This window comes from Adiantum capillus-veneris, chromosome 17 (genome assembly GCF_014529385.1).
Source record: "Adiantum capillus-veneris isolate H3 chromosome 17, ASM1452938v2, whole genome shotgun sequence".
Taxonomy (NCBI): domain Eukaryota; kingdom Viridiplantae; phylum Streptophyta; class Polypodiopsida; order Polypodiales; family Pteridaceae; genus Adiantum; species Adiantum capillus-veneris.
In genome coordinates, this window is record NC_140947.1 from 55,111,233 (window position 1) to 55,133,389 (window position 22,157).

The 22,157-nt window shown below is 41.4% G+C and overlaps 2 protein-coding genes across 2 annotated transcripts in view; both read right to left on the reverse strand.

The window, feature by feature from the left end:
* Positions 1 to 767: 767 nt before the first annotated feature.
* Positions 768 to 10,433, reverse strand: LOC147437280 (protein AUXIN SIGNALING F-BOX 2-like). Its single transcript, XM_086486851.1, has 3 exons — positions 8,367 to 10,433; positions 7,768 to 8,260; positions 768 to 1,630 (listed from the first exon to the last, which is right to left on the reverse strand). Exons 1-3 carry the CDS (start codon positions 8,837 to 8,839, stop codon positions 878 to 880), a joined length of 1,719 nt encoding a protein of 572 aa, XP_086342977.1. The 5' UTR covers positions 8,840 to 10,433; the 3' UTR covers positions 768 to 877.
* Positions 10,434 to 11,067: 634 nt separating this feature from the next.
* The window catches only part of LOC147437281 (uncharacterized), a 94,225-nt gene continuing 83,135 nt past the window's right edge, over positions 11,068 to 22,157 (reverse strand). Inside the window, exon 2 of the mRNA XM_086486539.1 lies at positions 11,068 to 11,308. Within this exon, the coding sequence (XP_086342665.1) occupies positions 11,068 to 11,308 (241 nt within the window). The remainder of the gene's footprint in view (positions 11,309 to 22,157) is intronic.

Sequence of the window (22,157 nt, forward strand, 5' to 3'; positions counted from 1 at the left end):
TGGGTGAGGTGGTTAGCCTATGCGACAACCTAGATTGCAAGGCCACTGGTTCAAACACCAACAACGCGCCTCGTTTTTTCCGCTGGCCGAGTATAATATGCCTCGCTTTTTGTCCAGCCATGTTTAGTGCACCTCGAGATCCCACCCCTCAACCCGGATCGTCAATCCCATTACTGCACCCTGCATTTAATATGGGTGTTACTTAGTGCCAAGGGGGTGCCCTGCATTTAATATGGGTGTTACTTAGTGCTAAGGGGGTGCAATCATTTGCCTCTAGGCCGTGTTTAGTGCGCCTCGAGATCCCGCCCCTCAACCCAGACCATCAATCCCATTACTCCACCCCGCATTTAATATGGGTGTTACTAAGTGCCAAGGGGGTGCAATTGTTTGCCTCTAGGTCTTGTTTAGTGCGCCTCGAGATCCCATCCCTGAACCCGGATCGTCGATCCCATTACTCCACCCCGCATTTAATAAGGGTGTTACTAAGTGCCAAGGGGGTGCAATCGTCTGCCTCTACACAGAATCTAATTGATCGTATTCTCCAAGACCTAGGACTGCTCACCACCACTACTACATAGGCCTCTGCTATACATGCCTCAAGAAACAGGGGTCAGAAGAGAGGATTTGTGCAAGCCATGAAATATTTAAATTCCGACATGATTCGCTTTGATGAAATGAAAACAAACCACAGGCATCTGAAGGTGGAACAGAAATTTTGAAAAAATGATGGCATGAGAGAGAGAGAGAGAGAGAGAGAGAGAGAGAGGTTTTCCTTCTCAATTGGAGCACAATGACCACAATTCCATTTTTCCAACCGACAAAAACACTTTGTGCCTCAATTCCAGCACAAGTTTCACCTCAATACTATGTATGCACATTAAAGTGCTATGACAAAGGGAGGAATATCACTCCTGCAACCTACAGTAGAACGATACACATACACACTCTCAACTAGATCCTCACTTTCCTCTTTCCCCTCTTTCCTGATGACCTCAACAACCAATCGCCCACGCTTTGCAGCTGCTAGGGACATGCAGCCCTGCATGGTAACATGGCAACCTGACATCCAAAGAGACCTCATAGATTCATAGCGATCGATTCCAGCAAGGAGAGCCTCATCTCCATAAGGGCTATCCCTGATCTCAAGCTTCAATAGGTTTGTACAACCCCGTAAAACACATTGCATTCCAATGTTGCTTCCTCCGGCAAAAGCAATGGACAGCCTTTGCAGCTCTTTCCCAAAATATCCAATGTACTCAAATACTTTGTCGGTCAGCATTCCTGACAAAGACAATCGACGAAGGCATTTACAGTTTCTTACAATAGCTCCGAAGCCCTCATCCATCGGCTGATTGGTTGTTGGGTCTAGCATTAAAGGATTGATGAGGGCTAGCCGAAAGGTTTCCAACAATGGGCACCTTCTTGCCATAGTAACAACAGCATCATTTGTGATCCTTCTACAGAAATACAGGATCGATGTGAGATTCGGGCAACCCTCTGAAATTGCCAGTAAACCCTCTTCAGACACACCCTGTCCATCTCCCTCACTTGGATAAACACGAATATGTTTCAAACCCTTACATGTTGAGGCAGCTGCTCTCAGTCCCCTATCCTCAACGGAGTCCAAGATCTGCAATCAAGAAAATGCGCAATTTGTTCAATCAGTTAAAACTAATGAGATACTGGACAGAGCATCTTAATACAGGCAAATACTTACAAGACACTGGACACAACTACTTAATACGGACAAAATGGGGTAGGCAAGTGGTCTTTGTGAGGGAAGGGGCATAAACCAGCCAGCAAATAAATCATGGTTCACCAAGACCAGCCATCAACCTTGAATATTTCCAAGACCAGCCTGCTGAACTGAACAATCCCTTTTCCTTTTGGTCACAAATAGGGAGCTGCATTCTCTATACAAGAGACCTCTTGGAATGCTCAACAGAGCGTACCTCCCAGAGGAAGTGCCTAAGTAAAGAGTGCAGTGAGGGCTACCCATGTATCAAGGTGGTATATGTGAGGAGTACAATACGAACCACCAAGGGGGTGCATAATTGGATGTGATGTGTCCCCCAATCCATACTGAAGAAAACTGAACTGCGTGGCCACAGTCTGAGCAATGAATGTCTACGCCGCTCCACTGCCCTGGAGGGGCCCGCTGAAGTATATCCCACTGGCTGCAAACTGTATGCAACTACTCCAACCGTCAACCAAATGTCCGCCAAGGTGGCTGCGATAGGGAGAAGGCTGTCAGCCTGTTATATGAGCACAATGAGTCTTCCGACATTCAAGAGTGATGTAAAAATCGTAGCTAACACAGTACCTCAGGAATGGATATCAAACTCATGCACAATAGAAGGAAGCATACCTAGGAATTCCCTCTGTAGCCCAAGGTCCTAAGCATGAAAAACATATGATGCCAAATCCATCTATTGAACTAGCATACCCCAGGAATGACATTGTGTCATCCCAAAGTTGATACACGAATCGTTTCAAAATCCTTTGGTACCTATAGGTACACCCACTGATGTCACGAGGTTCGCTATGCTCGTTTGCAAAAAGGTCGCCCGATCTCAGTCTTTATGCTTTCCATAGCAATCATGAGCATTTCCTACATATCATGCAAGAAATCAGCTACGGATTGCACCTTGCCGCCTTTGAGTCCATTGACAATTGATAGATTGGTTCGTAATCATACATAAACATGAACGAGCTATCACCAGTAGTCAAAAGCTTACTATCATCATGCTTAGTGCTCTTATAAGCAAATTCTATCTGTGAGAGATAACATTGCTAATCAGATTGACATCGGAGACATGTGCGAAGCATGTCCTCCATTGTTTGATTAGTACATTCGATATGACCATCGGTTTTGGGATGATCCAAGGACGACATGCACAAACAGGTCTCCAATTTTTGGAAGACTGTTTGCCAAAAGTTAAACAGAAAATTTAGGATCGCGTCACTTAGAATTTGGGGTCATGATCGCTGTCAATTTCTTTGGGCAAAACCATAGAGCTTATGTAAGTGCGCCAGAAAAGTTGAGCGCACTCATGGCTCTTTGCGGTGATGTGAGTATGAATAAACAATGCCATCTTCCATCTTCGTGAGTCAATCAACAACGACCCAATGACACCATAACCACGGTTGGTTTGAGATACAAAGTCCATAGAAATGCTAGTCCATTTCTTGTCGAGAATTTGTAGAGGATGTAGGAGCTCTACACGCTTCTGACATTCATACTTATTAAATTGCGTGCATTCTTGCACTTACTTCTCAGTGAAAGCTTTCATGCGCGTCCAATACCTTATAAGATTAGAATACCATGAACTTACAAATTATAAGAGGGAATAAAACACCGGCTTTCGTGTGCCGCCAATAGCAATACCGGTTCACCAAGGCCAAAATACGATGTATGCCGGGGTGTTTGGCACTGGGAACATCATGACACCCCAATAAAATCTTCTTGCAAACATCCTCATCAACGGGTTGATTGAAAAATAATCCACCACAGATGGAATACTTTTCTGCTACCTTTCACTCTCTAGCCAGCCGAAAACATTCGAACTGCCATTGCTCTCCAAGCTACGTGTCACGGAATCCCTCTTGGGACTTGTTTCCAAATCTAACCAAGCGAGGATATGTCTAGCAACTCTGAGATAAAGATAGAATTTAGTCGAGATTTCGATAAACAAAAGAGGATTCACCTCTGAGATCCTAACAAAGAGCATCGCCTCGTGACCTCAAAGGCTGATCACAAAAGTACTTCAATGAATGGTGGTCAATCCATACCACAAAGCAGGCACCATAGAGGTAATGACGCCAAATTTTCGAAGCATGGATGACCGCCAACACTTCATGGAGTTATGAGATTGCATGTCTGTGAGCTTCTCATATTCAAATGCTACATGTCGACCCTCTTGATAGAGGATAGCACCTGTAACAAACTGCTAACGTGTCGACCTACTGAAGAACGGAGCTAACGGCCGAGGGGCCTAAACCCTAGAAGAAGCACAAGTAACAGAAGAAAAAGTCCTACCAACTTATGGGGACATCGTCCGATGGGGCCCTAAGTGACATAAAGGAAATAAAGCAGGACCCACACACACACACAAATTGTGTAGATGTTGATGACTTGGCAAATTTTCGAAAAAATATGTTGATTGATGACGTGGCAGGCTGTACGGATTTCCGCGTTTTGCATTGACTGCTGAGGCAACTGTACAGATTTCCATAAATTACGCCGGCAGCTTTTTGGCATTGCTTTTGGACTAGGAGCTTTTGAATTTGAAGGCTTTTTACTGTAAACTGCTTTTGGGGCCTAGGGCCTTTTTAAAATGAGGTTAGGGCTCATTCTCTGGCATGCTTCTTAGAGAAGGTGCAGAGTGTGGAGTAATGGCTTGTACTGTCTTGATGCAATATAAAGAAATACCGAAAGGGGCGCCAAGGTTTGGGGCCAATACTCTCTGGGGTGGAATTCCGCCACTCCGTGTCGCGTGTCGTCTCTCTCTCTTTCAGTTCAATTGTTATTGAAGAGCTAAAAGTCTGTTTAGTCTGTTCTTTTTCGATTGGCACGTGGTGCCCGTCTTGTGACAGCACCCATGGCATAATCTCTGACATCCGTTTCCACCACAAGGAGTTTGTTCGGATCCACTGCCTACAACATTGATGTGGATGTAACTAGTTGCTGTAATGTTGGAAAACATTGATCGAGCTCATCGGTCCACGTGATAGCTAGACTACAATATGCTTCTTGCTTCTAACTCCCTTTAACTATGCTTCTTGCTTCCAACTCCCTTTAGCTAGTAAAGGATTCGACGGCCTTAGTATAGTCCCTTAATTGAATCCCTAAAAAGCAAGGAAAGATTTCACTCGTTGTATGGTTTGGGTAGGCTATTCAAAGACCACTCGCACCTTTTAGGGATCAATTCGGATTCCATCTACCAAGATGACATGACCTAAATAAACCAGCTTCATCCTAAAAAATTCGCACTTTGATTGGATTGCATACAACTTCTCCTATCATAAAATACGTAAGACGAGGCAAAGGTGTTGCAAATGCTCCTCGAGTGTCCAACTATAAGATCCCCTCTTGTTTTGAGGCGTTTCGTTTCAATTCGTTTTGAAAATGGCAAGACGAAACATAGTACAAAATACATGGTTCTCGAGGTTACATGAAACAAAATATTTAGGAGTCTAGTAGGTGTCACACATGAGGTAAAATATATTGAACCTCACACACTATATGGTTAAATCTCAATCTTGAAGGTGTTGCAAATGCTCCTCGAGTGTCCAACTATAAGATCCCCTCTTGTTTTGAGGCGTTTCGTTTCAATTCGTTTCGAAAATGGCAAGACGAAACATAGTACAAAATACATGGTTCTCGAGGTTACATGAAACAAAATATTTAGGAGTCTAGTAGGTGTCACACATGAGGTAAAATATATTGAACCTCACACACTATATGGTTAATTCTCAATCTTGAAAGTTAGACCTTCTTTTATTAAACTTGAGAAACACGTTTCATACCCCTGTCTTAAGTTTGTTTAGAGACATTTGAAGCATTTTGTGTTTCCCTCTGTTTCGAGGGAGAGAAATGTGTTTTCATGTGGCACTCCTTCTAGCTAAATTGATAAGGTTGTCAAGAATAGGACGGCTATCGGAATGGGGAAGAGGAATGAAGAGGATCCAGAACAGGGCCGAGGGGGGGAGGTCGTGGATGGGGCCAGAACGGTCAACGAAAGAAACACTTGAACTGCCTCTATTCAGCTTAGCCCCAAACCTGCCCTCAAACAACCCCAAATCTACCTCCAAACAACCCCAAATATGCCTCCAAATGGCTACTTTTGCCTATTCCGCTCCATTATGCACCTCAAGCTTTGCCCAAATGTCATGCACCTCAAGTGATTTAGAGAATGCTCTTTGTGATCCTAATTATTTATTTTGTATTTTAAGGTATTCTTTGATTTATTTGACATGAGTCGGTCGGGCAATTTTTGTGAGGGGCATACAAGTACCCCGAGAGTACTCTACCCCCATCGTATCAATCATATAATTCATTGTTACGTTGGTTGGTTGGTTCAAACAATCTCTTTCTCTAATGCAATCTCTCTCTATCTCTACGCTTCCGCATCCTCTAGTTTGACATGGTATCAGAGCCATCAGCTTGATGTTCATCGAAGAGCCTCATGAGAAGAGGAGCGAGTGGTGGAGGTCAAACGACAGATACAAACACAAGCGCCCGCACAAAAGAGGATTGTGTTTTTTTGGGATTTTTTTGGAATTCGCACTTTTATGGGAGATCAACAATAAGTCAATGTGTGATAATTTTAATGCGGACCCCTTGGTTATTTTAATATCCAAGAAGGATCTCTTATTTTTCCCCCACAATTACCGGCAAGTTCATTTTTCTTCTTGTCAGAAGTGCCTCTTTTTGCAAGGCTTTGACCTCAAGATCGCTCCCTTGTGTTTGAACAACAGTGGCAAACTTATCAGAGACAACTATACTCATTGGAAAATGATCATGCCATTGTGGTTTCTATTTAAAGGCTTGTGAGGCATCATCAGCAGTGTTAAGACAAGACCCGTGAGGTCTGAAAATAATAGGACTCAACTTCAAGACAACGATTTTTTCAATATGCTTTGATTAGGAAGCGAGCAATGCAAAGGCCATGTTGGCCATTGTTCACTCACTCACAAAGGAAGTCTCTCCTGAGGTACAAACTTTGTAAACTGCTAGTAAAATGTGATCAAAGCTCGGAGATATGTTTGATCAAGACTCTACGTTGCGAGCGGTCACCCTTCTTGGCCAATTATTTTTCACCAAGTTTGAAGCCTGGACTTCCATGCAGTCATTTATATGAAGGAAAAGGTCATCCATGATCAACTCTCGCTAGAAAGTGTATTGACTAGTAATTAGTTTGCTAACTTGGTATTTACGAAGTCGCCCAAGGAGTATGGGATGGTTGCAAAGGCGTTACACTTGCAAATCAGGAAGGAAAAGCTGGATTCTGATAATCTCAGCTCTATTCTGATTGAGGAAGAAGCTTTTTTAGTCTCCCAAGGCATTCTTTCAGAAGGCCATTCCAGCCACTTCAGAAAACGTTCATATTCGAAGCCATAAAGGTCAAGCCCACTAGCTAGCCAATAAACTAATCAACCACTCCAGTTATGTGCTTAGGATGTTTCTCAACAATCCAAGATTCATAAAGCAATTTACAAGACAACAGCCAATTTGCCTCATCTTTTTTATCCCAAAGTATATGCCATCTGGTCTCTCATGGAAACTGCTGATCAGACTGCCCAAACCTGCCAACAGAATACGGTGCTTATGACTTCATTTCAGAGGTAAGTACAGATGCGAATGATAGGCTACACATGCATTCTTGTCACTTGAAAAAGACTTGGTCCATATTGTGAAGACGCAAGAAGCTTCCTTCAACAGGGACTGGGTCCTTTGTAATGGCCGCACTATGCCTACGCAAGAAGATAACTACGTCACCCAGTGGTGATCTCAATGAGAAAGAAGGGTTCAGCCTCTACACAACACAGCAAATGTAAGCCAGTGAGCCCATTGAGCAATGCTACCCTCCACAACCAGAAATGAAAGGTAGAATAATGATAAGAATCTGGTATAAAAACAAAGTAATTGTGCAAACAAGAACAATGGGGCAAACTTGAAGCAATTAGACATATCCAAGAACGAAAAGATAGCCGGAAAGAGCATACAATTCTAACCAAGACAATCAAGGCAGAGTTAGAGCATACCCATAAACGTTCAAGATTCTGGCATTGAGTTATAAGTTCCATAAATTCAGCATCGCCAATGGAGGTGTAACTCAGATCCAAACATATCAGATTTTTGCATACAGGGTAGATAACAGGGAGTTGCCCTGGCCCAACTTCCCAGAAGCCAGACAGCGATCTCAGCTTCCTACTAGTGCTGAAAGAGCTCTGAAGCTTTAAAAAATCATCTGCTGCAAGCTCTTGAGAGAATGAGCCTGTTCCCAGTTCCCTCAGTTGAGGCGCTTTGTGCAGCAAACCCTGCAACTGAATCAATGATATTGAGCTGTTTAGTTTGAGAGATTCTAACATTGTACATCTCTCCACCAGTCCTTCCAAAACCTCAAAACCTAATTCGCCATTAACATTCCCAAGGTTGAGTGACATGACAGACGTGCACTCTTCAGGGAATTGATCCAACCAAGACCCTGACAGACTTTCCACTTTATTCTCAGTCAAATCCAGACATTCCAAAAATCTGCACAACATGTATGCAAAAAATAAGCAAAGCAATTGCAAGATGTGCTCCTTCAAGTCTGGATCCTAAAAACTTAGCCCCATAATGTAAAACCGAATAAACATACCTGCAATGTCTTGCAATTGATGCAAGGCCATCTGAGCTAAACCCATCGCATGTGATAAGCGTCAATCTCTTGAAATGAAGAAGATGGGTGGCAATCTTCTGCAAGCTGACATCACATACGGTCATTCTCTTCAATTTGAGCTCCTCTAAATGTGGGTAAGCTTTGCAAAAGGCCTCTACCCAAGGAAGAGCGTAGGCACCCCAGTCACTGGGCAGGAGATCGAAGTCCGAAAATCTTGGTTTACCTTTCAGTGTGACTGACGTTACATTATGAAACCTATTGACAAGCCTTTCTGGCGAGATGGAGTAGCAGTTGCCTATAAAAATGTGACGCCTGCTTTCTGCTTCCACCTTGCTCCAAGACTTACAGACCAAAGAGACATTATTTCTGTCTTTATCAGATCTAATGAACTTAAGCACGTGCTCAAGTAGATCATCTAGAAAGGGAGCCAATGAATCTTCTCGACCCCTCATGATTAGCACAGCGGTTGGCACTGCCCCATTAATGCTGCACAGACACTTGCAAATCTTGGTGCTTCTCTACTAAGTGCATAGACAATTGCCTCTTTCCACAGCTACAACTGCAGATGCGAGTAAATGGACAACAACAGACAATAAAATCATCTCCTTCACACAACTCACAAACTTGAATGAGGGCCTTGATGCACGTGCATCAGAGTGTAGTGCCACAAAGACATCGGCTTTATGCTGATTCTTTCCACCAGAAAACAGCTAGGGAACATCGGCTGCATATCCACAACATAGAATGCATTCACAGATCCTGTCCTTCAGAAACAAGCTGTTCCAAGAGAAGCGGCTGGCACAAATTTACGGTCATGGCCATAGCAGCAAGGAACAACATTTGTTGCAGCTTTCTGATAACAAGTTTGAGCGAGGAGAGCTCTGAGAAGGGTTTGGAGCCACTGGCCAGCTTGAAAGGAAATAACCACGGGCTCAGAGATCTACATGCGCTGAAGAATTCGATTCTTTGCTACGTGTGAACACAAGGGGAACAGAAGAAGCCTTGGGAAGGAGTAATTATCCGTATTCCTCAACACTGCTCAGAGAGGCCTCGTGATGACTATGGAGACCTTGAAGGACATTTCCGTACTACAAATAAGAGGAACCAAATCAAGGTGCAATCCTGCCCCGTAACTAGACTCTTGAAAAGGAGGAAAGAACAGGCATGAAAACATGAAAGAAAGACGGCTGATAATGAAGAGTATCAGGTGGTATCTGCACCATCCGGGTGACACCTCCACCTTCTTCTTCTTCTTCTTCTTCTTCTTCTTTCCGGTGTGCGATATCACAAAAACCCCCTAATTCTCTGTGCAATTACGCATACTAAATGTGCATTCATCCTGGCCCTTTCCGCTCTCATCTTGTTCAAACTGCAGCAGCGCCATTGCCATGAGGCTCCTTCATGTGCAATTGGCAATGGGAGCAGCCACGTTGCTTAAAGCTTGGCTCTGATACGCGCATTCCCTGGTCTCAATAGTTAATGCACCTCTGCAAAGCTCTGCATAGAGCCTCCCCATCGCCATTAAAGCTTCAACCTGGAACCCTAATGCGGTCACTGTTGATGACAGCTAAGGCAGGGAGGTATCTCTCACTCTCTCTACATCTCTTTCTCTCTCTCTCTCTCTCTCTCTCTCTCTCTCTCTCTCTCTACAAGACACATACACATACGCACAAGCTGCACAGATTGTCCTTGCAAAGGTGAGCAGAATTAGCGGGAAAGAAAGGGCAGCAAGCAAACATGGATGGCATGATGATGGGTGATGCCAGGCTGCATCCAGCTTCCCGTCCTGCACACTACAGGGGCCTGGGTTTAGGGAAGCCGCAAGGCAGCATGACAGAAGGAGTTGCAGAGAAAAGCTATGGAGGCCACGCAGGCCATAAGGTCAAAAGCAATATCAGGAAGGGGAGTAGTCCCATTTATTGAATTGTACTGAATCTAGTGATAGAAGCAAGACCTTCGGATGGGCATAGGGCAAGGTAGAGCATTGGACAATGGGTGGAGGGATGTGGGAGGATGGGGATGCCCTCTCTGTCACCATTGTACTCTACCCATCACAAGTGTGATAGGATCATAGGGGTTATGATTATAGGCCCTACTAAGTAGCCTCCTTGTATCAAGTTGCCTTTTGGGTATGTGTGTGCGTGCGCGCGTGCGAGAGAGAGAGAGAGAGAGAGAGAGAGAGAGAGGGAGGGGGAGACGAGCCTCACATGACCCATTTTATGTGTGCATTTGTGACCTAAATCCTGTGATCCAAATGCACCAATTCATTTGTCATTTGGCCCCATCATTCCCATGTTGTGCAAAGGTCAAAGCAATCTTGAATCTCATTCTCGTGCCATGTTCTCTACCCTCACTCGCTCCACTTGGTTCTCACCCAAGTTGAACTATCTCCCCTTCAACGTCCCTCGAGATCACAGCGTTATGCCTCGCCATTTCACGAGACCAAATTGGCATTGAAAGAAAGTGACTTCCCCTTCATGGTTGGTGTTTATAATTTACTCCATGAAGGAATGCACCACACAATTGATCTCTCTTTTTTTCTAGTCTTGATCTTGACTCATCTAGGATTTGAAGTGATTGGTTTAACCAACATCGTAGCATGAGGCACATCATTTCGCAAAGAGCCAACACTTGACCTGCATTGACATGTCCTTGTAGACAGGTCTATGTTTTGCAAAGGTTATTCAATAGATCCCTCTTTGCTCTGCAGAGCAAGAGTAATAGTAGACTGTAGCATTAGAAGAAGATTATTGTCGGACAACGTCAAATCATCAAGCAGTGCAAATTCATTCCTAGTAGTAACTAAGCCATCTTGCTCTTCAAATTTGTAGCCTTTTACATCCTCTCTCAGGCCCTCCTCTTGGCCAAATGCCCAGCTTTTTGCATCTATCCATATTATAAGGCATGGCAACGAGAAGACTCTGTAAAAGAGTTTCACAACCACCTCACTCGACTTAAACTGACATAAAGGTCCATGTAGGAAGATATTGTTCATTCATGTAACTGTAAAGGCATTTGATAAATAGCCATGTTGTTGGTTCAAGTCTTCCCAAGGCACAAAAGTATGTGCCCTTTCTTGAGAACATCGATCCATGAAGTTTTCTTTACAATCTCCATATGTATTGACGTCGTGGTGGGAAAGCAAGATCTCAAGGCATTCTGAAGATGGGTAAAGGGAAACCTTCAATTTTAGCTTCAAAACTTACATTTGCCCTACTCTATATGAAGCTTACAAACTTCCATCAAAGTTTCTTTCACCTTCTCACACAGTGAGATAGCGAGATGTCCAACTAGGAGTAATTCTCCATGTTTGCCACCCTATTAGAGATGGTACAATCTATCAATATAGTAATTTTGTCTATGTTGTATGACAACAAGAAGGGTATAAGTTTTCATTTACTTCTCACCCTTTGTGTTTATTGGAACAATTTACATGGTAAAAATCCCTATACCCCCTTTTTTGTGCAAATTATGCATTAAGTTTAGGGACTAGGGTTGTGCAGTTTCTACAAAGAATAGTACCTTCAAGAGCTAACTTGTAGAAGCAGACAAAAGAAAAAACAACTCAAAACTAGAGGCATATGGCTTCATTGTTCATGCTTACACCACAAGAAACCAAGTTACAAAATTGGTGGGGGAAGATTGCTCCTTCTTGTTAAATGTGCTAGAATGGTAAGGGTCATTGTCCATATTAAAAGCCTTGATTTCTCATTGATAAAATGAGAGTTGTCCAACAAGCCAATAAATAAAGAGAGACAAACAGACACACAAATAGCATTCAAAGTAAGCCACCTAAGAAATAGAGAGAGAGACACAGATAGCTCTCAAAACTAGCCAACTAAGAAGGAGAGGCAAACAGACACACAAATGGTAATAAGAATATGCCAGTGTGGATTAGGAATTTTTATACTTTGAAATAAGCATCCTTGTAATAAGCCAACCAAGAAAGAGAGATCCAAACAGACACATAAATATCACTCAAAACAAGCCAACGAAAAAGAGAGACAAGTAGACACACAGATAGTAATAAAATTAAGGAAAATTAAATTATGATTTTTTTGTCTACAAACAGATGCATAATGTTAGAATCCAACCGATTTCTTTAAACATTATTTGATGAAAACAAAAAGGATAAAACCATTTGTGTGAGATTGTTCTAACTAGGTGTTGCCCTTAGCAAGCAAGATTTCTTGTAAGGAGGCTGCTTATGAGATGTTTCAAATAGAGCTTTTCCTTGACAAGCAAGGTTATTTGTCAAAAAATGCATAATTCAACAAAATAGAGCATCTCCTTCAATAACTCCATGCTCCAACAAACCCATGGAAGACACAGAGGCAATACAACAATTTCCACAAACATCCCAAGATAAACAGGCTTTATAGGGAGCCACTCTAGAGAATACACAAACATGTCTTCTTTTGTAGCAAATTGCACTTTCTCATGCAAAGTGTCACAAATCGTCTGCGAGTGCTATCAGGGTTGATGAAGGTTGCTTGGCCGCACTCAAACCCATGATCAGAATCACAGAGGACAAGTACTCAACCAACCAAGCTAGCTCCTTTGAACAATACACAAATTGCATGCATTTTGCATTTGGTGCAAAACATCATAACCATGGTAATGCAAAGTTGCAAACTTAAAATGGGTGGTTAAATTAAAATATGAGAATGGGGAGAATCTATAGGACCTAGTACTTAGAAGGTAGTAGGCCCTAACTTGAGCTCCTAAAGGAGACGTTTCTAAAGAAACGTGCCATGAGACCTTGAGAAGATGTGTGCAAGTTGCACAAGCCTATAATAAAAATCTCATTCTTTTCAGTTTTTGGAGGTGTAAGGCCGTCACAATCTCTCTGCACAAACTTTGGTAAGGTTTGACCTAAAATTACATGAAGACGACTATGGTTGAAAATCCTTTAGGCTCTATCTTCTATGTAGATGTCATATCACACACACAATTTGTACTTATCCTTTTACAAGGAAACATTCCCACACTAGCTATTTTTTGCGACATCAACGCACGATTTGATGAAGATGAGAAACCCATATCAAGATCCCCCTCTACCACTGGCATTAGCTATTTATGGAGATTTTCTTTATTTGTCAAATTATATGCCAATTATAGCAAAAGTTAGCTAAATCTTGGAAGTTGGAAGACACAAAATTGCTCACAATTACTCATTCCTAAAAACTTGCAATGCACCAATGTGCTCAAACCAAGTTGTCATCAAAAGTGCTAAATGTGCTTTTATTCTTTCTACATTAAGGACTCTTTGTGTCAAATATATGCATAAATATAGCAACAAACATGATTGTGTCAAAGAAAACAAGGTAGTTATACCGATACGGGTGGCGCCTTATTGACCAAATGTCTAAAGTAATGAATTTCCAACTATCGCCAATCTAGAGAGTTATACTAGTAATTTAATAGATGTGCTTTCATTGCGCTAAATAGCACAATCTCTTTTATTGAATGCCTGAGCAAAGCGAAGGGTATTCTTGAGTGTGGACAACTCCTATAAGTATGGGTCTACCAATATTTCTTGGATAGAGGACCAAGTTTTAGAGCAATGAAAATGTCAAGGTTGGATTAGTAGCCAAGCTAGAGATTTCAAGTGTTGGCAATGAGCTCTCTGTATAGACTAAGCATTGTCATGTTTGCTTGTGGAGTTAAATAGCCTAAGCCAATTTTGTTTATTGTAGTACAACCATGATTAGCTCCAAAATGAGACCATGTATGGGCCAAATGCGAAAATTGCTCCTTAGTCATTTGAGGCCCCATCTATGCATATGGTTGAGCTTTACGCCATGTTGTTCTAACCAAACTCTAACTAAAAATCGTCTCTGATTATGAAATTTAGGCTGTTGCCACCTCTTACATACATATATGGCAAAGCTGGCTTAGGAAACTTTCAAGCCTCAACTATGTGGTGATGTGTTTGGATTCCAAGTGTGTAATACAATTGTACCAATGTTGGTCCCATCCCACAAACTCACACTATGAGGGGTGATTGGTCGAGGATTGTGCACAAGATGGAGCATCCTCATGCAAGAAAGAACAAGCCCTAGCTTCCTTTTTCTTTTTACCTTTTTAATGCACGAAGTCATAATGACATTGCTCAAGAAGGGCTACTGGGGCACGTTGCTAACACTATGAGATTTCTATCCAAAGTTTTGCTAAAGAATTACAAAGTGCTATGTGTAGAACTCTGAAATCCCTTTTAATATGCTAGAAGTATGACCGTCACATAAACCATATAGCACTTGGAAAGTGCAAAAGTTACCAACTTTGCTACTCAACTTCAAACAAGTAATAGCGATATTTTACCACAAAGATACAAAAGAAAGAGAGAGAGAGAGAGAGAGCTCAAAAACCTAGATTTAGTGTAATCTCATCTACAAATTTTGAGATTAACCTCTAAATTTAAATTTGAAGGTGAAAAACCTACAAATTTTAGAGAAATTAAGTGTAAGAATGTTCAAACTTAGTTAGTTTACCTCTAAAATTTCTCATATGTAGATTTGCCAAGTTTTTGGAAAGAACTTCCTGTTGAGCACTTTTTTTTTGGGCCAAACTCACAATTGTGAGTGGGTGTATGCATTAAAACCTCGAAGGACTCTATTCTTTGCACAGGGAAAATTGTAACCTTCTGATGTTAATGCAATTCAAGCTCATGTGAGCACTTTTAAAAGAACCTTGAAGAAATGTACAAAGTAGCCTCAAACTTATTGAAAGTGTGCATAGCCTAATGAAGATTCCACCAATGGAAGAATGAATAGCCAGAAACAAATTGCCATAGGGTAAAGGGGCCGATTAGGAGATGGTCACCAGAAGAAGGCTAGACCCCAACCCAATTTAGAGGCAAACAATTGGAATATCATTGATTGGAATATCATTGATGTGGCAACCTGTTTGGTGAAAAAAGTACCATCACTAGAGGTTCATCATCTCTAATGCCTGTGAGACGTCAATTTGCATTAAAAATCACCCTTCTCTATAGAAAAATCGATTATCGTTGCTCAAATTTTTTTAGCAATTATTGCTCTTTAATGTGCATCTTCTCCGCTTGTTACCATTGTACTCCCATGAAGAAAATGAGAGGAATGGCTAGTACAAGTTAATCGTCTTTGTACCGATCCCTTTACCCTAACGGGATGAGCCGTGAGGGAGCAATCTTTTAGATCATGAAGCTTAATGTGAATGCTAGTTTTAGCATTTTCTTTTTTTGGCCATATTCACAATTGTGAGTGGAGAGAAATCACATTAACTCGAAAAGAATCAAGTGTCTTCAATCTCAAAAAATTAAAAATCCTTTCAATACATCAAAAGGGAATAAGCGAAGGGTGAGCTTAGGAAATGAAAAGACCAATGGAAGTAGAAAGTCAAAAGACTTTTTGTGTTTGCATGAAATGAAAAGAGATAGTAGGGTGCACTATTTACATTTGTGTTTTTTTTTTTTAATTTAAAAAGTTTTTTTCTATGTAGAGTGTCTTTGTACTATGTAGGTAGTAAATATAGGTAGTGAATATATTTACTGTGTGAAGTCATTAAGAATAACCTTTTAACATATATTCAATCGCCCTCAAGCACAACAAATAATGTGTATCTTATCTTTTCAAGATCCATCCTTGCAAGATTTGATCTATGATTGATTTGTAGAAGAAAAGGAGCAATGTTGACTAAGGGTGTTCCCAAATTTTATTCAACATCATGTTGGGTCCGTGTGCAAGTCATAATCTTTTGGCGTGTGGGTAGCTAATTATCTTTTTTTGTTTGACATGCATGCCTTGTGACTTCATGAAATGTTCTTCCAAGCATCTTACAAAAGCTTTAAGTTGGTGCATTGCATAACACTTCAATAGGAATCAAAAAGAGAGAATAATCAATGATGTCTATATATTTGACTATCTATTGGATCAAAAAAATTTCAATAATCATAAAAATGGCTTTTAGGAATCAAATCTACGGTGAATTGAAAGCAATGTAGCCTTAAACCCCTTTATGGATTCTTATATCCATTCACTTTGGAGAATTAGTAGCACACATTGACAACATGCAACATGATTAAGCTACCCTATGTACAAGGCTATGACATATGCAATGCTACTAAGGTAGCCTCTTGTGATACCTTCTCTGTGCAAAGTTTATAATTTTGAAATTCATTGAAATTATTTATATGCAATAAGAAAATAAAACAACCAATAATTGTGTCAAAATATCTAGACCATTATAGAAATTTTGTAACCCATTACTGGAAGAGCAATTCATAAAACGGTCTCTGCATTGATGCTCTTTTGTTTTAGTGTGGTTGAGAAAACCATTGGTAGTCACCACCTCAATTATACGAAATTATGCTATGATTTTGGGCCCTAAATGTGCCGATTTGTCAGTACTCTTTGTGTTGGTAGCCAATCGGAGCTCCTCTTCAATGAAAGGAGTGTGGGGGCCTTCGAGGTAAAAAGATCTATCAATCAGGGTTGCCCACCTTGCCCCTCTAATGTTTGCCATTGGATCCCATCCTCTCGTAACACTGCTCAAAGACAAGGCGGCTAAAGGGGAGATTCAAGGAATCTCTCTACCTAACAACGATCAATTTCTGGCTAAGCTCTTTGCAGATGACTCCCTACTCTTTCTCAAAGCATGCCCTCAAGTCATTAGAAAGGCCCTTGAAATTGTGCAAACATTTTTCTTAGCATCAGGGTCAAAGTGTAGCATTGAAAAGTCGAGATTGGTCTCTCTTTCCGAAAATGACTCATTTGATCCTTCGATGTGGACAGGGGAGATTGTAACTACAGGGATAATTTTTTGACACTTGGGAGCCCCTTTGGGGATAGATGTAACCCACAAGCAAAGGTTCTTATGGGTGATGGAGAAAGTGAAGAGCAAGATGCGAAGGTGGGAGTATGTGCTCCTCCCTTTTCGAAGCAGAATAAAGGTTATCAATTTCTTCTTACTCCCTTATATAGCCTTCAATGGGCCGGTGCTTAAGTTGTCCAGATGCAACTGGAAAGAGTTCTTGAAACTAGTGAAGAGACTCCTATGAAAGAACAACACTAAAGACTGACGCCCTGGTAGTGGGCTAAATGGGGAGATCGTTGCCAGACCTGTGGAGCAAGGCGGTCTCAGGATTCTTAACACTAGCATTCATGCACAAACCTAGTGCGCTAAGCTTGTGGTTACGCTCGCAAAACAGGACCATGCTTGGGCTATTATGGTTAAGGTGATGATTTATAACTCTAAGGTATGCTCGAAAGGTGGTCAGTGGAAAGGGCTTGAAGTGCATGACAAGCTGCTTGTCCCTCGTTGGGCCGTCCTTAAACTTGGGGGTTTAATGGGTAAACTCACAGCAACAAGGCAACAAAGTCCTTGGAATGGGGAGAGTTGTTTAGGTACTTTCATAATTCCATAACTCACCGGTCCCCTTGGCTCTCTAAGGGCTGGAAACATCTTGCTAACCCCTTTCTGGAGAGAAGTGGCTAGGAAAATTAATAACGGAGGTATTAAACGTCTTGGTCAAATTTGCGATTAGACTAGTTGTAGTTGGAAAGGAATGGACCATCTGGCTCTCCAATATAACTTGAATGGGACAAAAAGGCTACTGATCAGTAGAGCTCTTGAAAGGGTCAACAAATTATGTTTACTGGATTGTGAATCTGAGTTCAAGAGGAAAGCTTGGCAGTGGCCCAAGGACCTAGAACAGACACTTCCCTAAACCTCAAACCAAGGAAGTGTGTTGTACGCTAATGTATTCTAAGGTTAGGTTCTCTTCGCTTAATAAGCAGTGTGGCAAGCATTGGCCGGAGTCAAGATGGGAGCTAGTTGTAAAGAATATATGGTGCCCACCATGGCTGCATAAGATGAAGATATTTGTGTGGAAGGTTCTGTGGGGAGCCATGCCTACTGGGGTAAAGGTGTTTACTAGGGGAATTGGTCCGGATAGATGTCCACAATGCAGATCATCTAGCGAATGCCTCACTTGTAGATGCGGGTGCGGAGTGCAAGAGAGGGAAGGAGAAGGAGATGGGGATGAGCAACATACACAAATCACACGTGCATCTTCATTGGATATGGTGTAGACGGAGAGATGGGATATTGTCTCTTGCACCCGAAATCAAAGAAGGTTATACGAAGCTCACAGGTAATATTCAACGAGTCTAAGATGCATAGAAATCCAGTGAAAGACATTGAGTATCGCAAAGTATGGTTTGAGGATGGATATTGGATGTGCTAGTGATGCACCTTCCACTAGTACACATGCTCCATAGAGAGCAGAATCCAACGGTCATGCACTTTGAAGGTCTACTCGTACATCTCATGCACCTGAGTATTTTGAGCCAGGATTAGTGAGCCAGGATTAGACTAATTGCACTTCACTGATTGTGGTGAACCCACTTGCTACAAAGAGGCCATTCAAATGGATGATAGCGTGAAGTGGAAGAGGCTATGAAATTTGATAATAACTCGATTTTAGCCAACAAACTTGGGAATTGACAGAGTTACCTGCGGGTAAACACGCATTGCCATGCAAATGGGTGTACAAGAAGAAGTACATCACAGATGATCCCGAGCCTAAGTATAAGGCTAGATTGGTTGCTAAAGGGTTCAAGAAAACAAAAGGTGTGGATTTCGATGAAATCTTTTACCCAGTGGTCAAGATGACTACATTGCATCTTATGCTTGGTCTAGTAGCCATCGAGGACTTGGAATTGGTCCAAATGGATGTGAAGACAACATTTCTTCATGGGGATCTTGAAGAGGATGTCTACATGAAACAGCCAGAAGGTTTCCCGATAAAGCCTGAGAAGCCAACAAGGGCAGAACTAGTGTGTAGACTCAAGAAAGCTTTATATGGATTAAATCAAGGCTCAAGGCAATGGTACATCAAGCTCGATAAGTACATTTAGTCCCAGGGTTACGTACGGAGCCAAGAGCACTGCTTGTACACAAAGAGGTTGAATGGTGGTTCCCTCATCATTCTAATTTTGTATGTGGATGATATTCTCATAGCCGAGAAGTCAAAAGATGAGATTGAACTTCTCAAGGATGCCTTAAGCAAGCAGTTTTCTATGAAAGATTTGGGTGATGCACATCACTTTCTTGGTATGCATATCAAGAGGGATCTCAAACATGATATACTTGAACTTTCGCAGGAAGAGTATATTCACAAGGTCTTGCAACGTTTTAATATGCAAGAAGGGAAAGCATTGAGTACCCCAATGGATGCATACGAAAAACTTAGCAAGCATGATTGTCCCAAATTGGACGCTAAAAAGGCAGAGATGGCAAAGGTGCCATTTATCCTTTGACATTTGGCTATCTCATGTTTGCCATGGTTAGCACACGGCCAGACATTGCATATGCAGTGGGAGTGGTCAATAGGTTTATGGAAAATCGAGGCAGAAAGCATTGGGAAGTAGTGAAGCACATCTTGAGACACATCAAGGGTTCAGCTAGCAAGTGCTTACGTTTTGGGAATATTGATGCATCCATAGTTGGATACACTGATTTGGATTATGCAGGTTGTGTGGACACTAGACGATCCACATCTAGCTACATTTTCTTGTTTGTTGGAGTGGTAGTTTCTTGGAGATCATGTATCCAGAATTGCACTTCATCTTCCACCACTGAGACAGAGTATGTTGTAGTTTCTAGTTCCAATAAGAAAGCTGTGTGGTTATCTCGTCTAGTGGGAGACTTGGTATACACCAAACTCCAATGCTACATTGCGATAGTCAGAGTGCGATTGCATTAGCAAAGAACCCCATGTTTCACTCCAAGTCGAAACACATAGAGGTCAAGTATCATGTGGTATGGGATACTTTGGCTAGCAAATGAATTGAATTAGTCAAAGTTCATACGGATGAAAACCTAGCGGATGCTCTAACAAAGAGCTTAGCCTCAGAGTGGTTCGCACATTGCATAGAGATGATGGGCGTAGGGTGAAGCTACAGTCATGCTTCACATTCCTTACATTTGTACATACTAGCTCCTACATTCTTTAGCCACTTGGGCCACGTTGGCCTTCTAGTGGTAGATTGTTAGGTTTTAGGCCAAGTGGCCGGTGTCCATGGCCGGGCACCCACCCATTACATTCACTTTGGTTATATAGGTAATAAGGAGAAGGGAGTCCACACTCTCTAAAGCTCTACCAAATATCCTATGTATGCTGCTCATCCCCACCCCCTTCTCCTTCCCTCTCTTGCACTCTACATTCGCATCTACATCACTCACCTTTTCAAGGAGTGCCTAGCGATTTGTGGCATAGGAGAAAAAATCTGCAAATGGGTCCAAAAAACCTAGAAAATAGGGTTCTTCAAGAATGACCTTTTCTTGGGAGGGAAGGTGTTTAAGAGTCAAGCACTACTCATCGTCACACAAATTGTGAGATTTTCTATTTCCATCATGTTTGGAAGACAATTGGATATTTGAGGTTTTGTTGTTTCCATCATGTTTGGAACAATCGGATATTTGAGAGCACATTGGAAACAACTAAGTTCATGAAGATAATCCAAAAAAGTAAGGAGGCAATCATCATCATTGGGAAACGGGTAAACTCAAATGAATGGAACAAGGTCGTAGGCACCATTATGACTGACACTCTTGGGTGAACAAATGAGCTCATCCCTTGCCATCGGGTGGCTCCCCTATCAGCCGATGTAATGATGACCTTGGGAAGCTGTCATGGCTCGACATGGGCATGACAAGTACTTGTAATTTTTTGCTATTCTAATATAATCTACTCAAATTGTGAGATTTGAAAAAAAAACCAAAATAATGATGTGTGTTTCCAATTAAATTCTACCTCTATTTCACTCTAAAATAGTCTCACAAAGTATCACCACAAAATAACCAAAAAAAAAAACCTTGTATTTGGACCAAAACGGTAAAGAACCAACCAATCAAAGGCTAATAGAGGCTAAACATTCCTCATTCCCCTATTAGATATGCATGTATATGTGACACAGACATAGATTCATATTTGAATTCTACCTCTATTCGACTCCAAGTAGTCTCAAAAGGTATCATCACAAAATATCAAAAATTACCTTGTATTTGGACTAGGAAGGTGAACAAAGTTTATGGAACATGTGGGGTTGCATCTCTCTCTCTCTCTCTCTCTCTCTCTCTCTCTCTCTCTCTCTCTCTCTCTCTCTCTCTCTCTCTCTCTCAAGGAAGGCTTACACTAGTTTGGTAACCTAACAGGACATAAAAGTGTTCTTTTAGGGTTTTGGAAAAAAATCAAATACTCCTATAATATGTATGTGTTTTTAGACATCCTTACTTTAGCTCAAAGCTAACACCACAATTTATGTGGGAAAAATAAGAAACACATACAACTCTTGACTATATGGTCATGAGGAGCTCTCAAAACCAAAAGAGTGCTCAATTTGACAAAAAACCCAGCATATTTGCTAGGTGAACCCCATTTTACACAAGGTTAAAAAAACTCTAGACAATGAGCTTATTTTTCCCATAAACATCAATGAGCTCTTGATCAAATTCTGTGGTTGTTATAGGTCCAATTTTTTTATTTTGAACATAGTATTAAGTGTAAAAAAGGTACATTTTTTTGCATTCTGCTAACCCATCATCAATGTTTCCATGTGTACACCCTTCATTATCTTTATGAATGCTTCCAGTTTACACACTTTGGTTATTTACTTTCATGTTCAAGCACAAAAAGTATCAAAAGCGTCAAAACATGTCTTTCTAAGACAATTTGAAACATGCCTATGAAGTTCAAAAATTGCAAGGATGAAAAAATTGGCTTCC

Excerpts from the sequence above, each read along its gene's own strand:
- LOC147437280 (XM_086486851.1), bottom strand. The coding sequence starts at position 8,839 with ATGAGGGGTCGAGAAGATTCATTGGCTCCCTTTCTAGATGATCTACTT. Across the intron at positions 8,261-8,366 it reads TCAATTGCAAGACATTGCAG|ATTTTTGGAATGTCTGGATT; the intron begins GTATGTTTATTC and ends CATGTTGTGCAG. Across the intron at positions 1,631-7,767 it reads AGAATCTTGAACGTTTATGG|ATCTTGGACTCCGTTGAGGA; the intron begins GTATGCTCTAAC and ends TCTTGATTGCAG.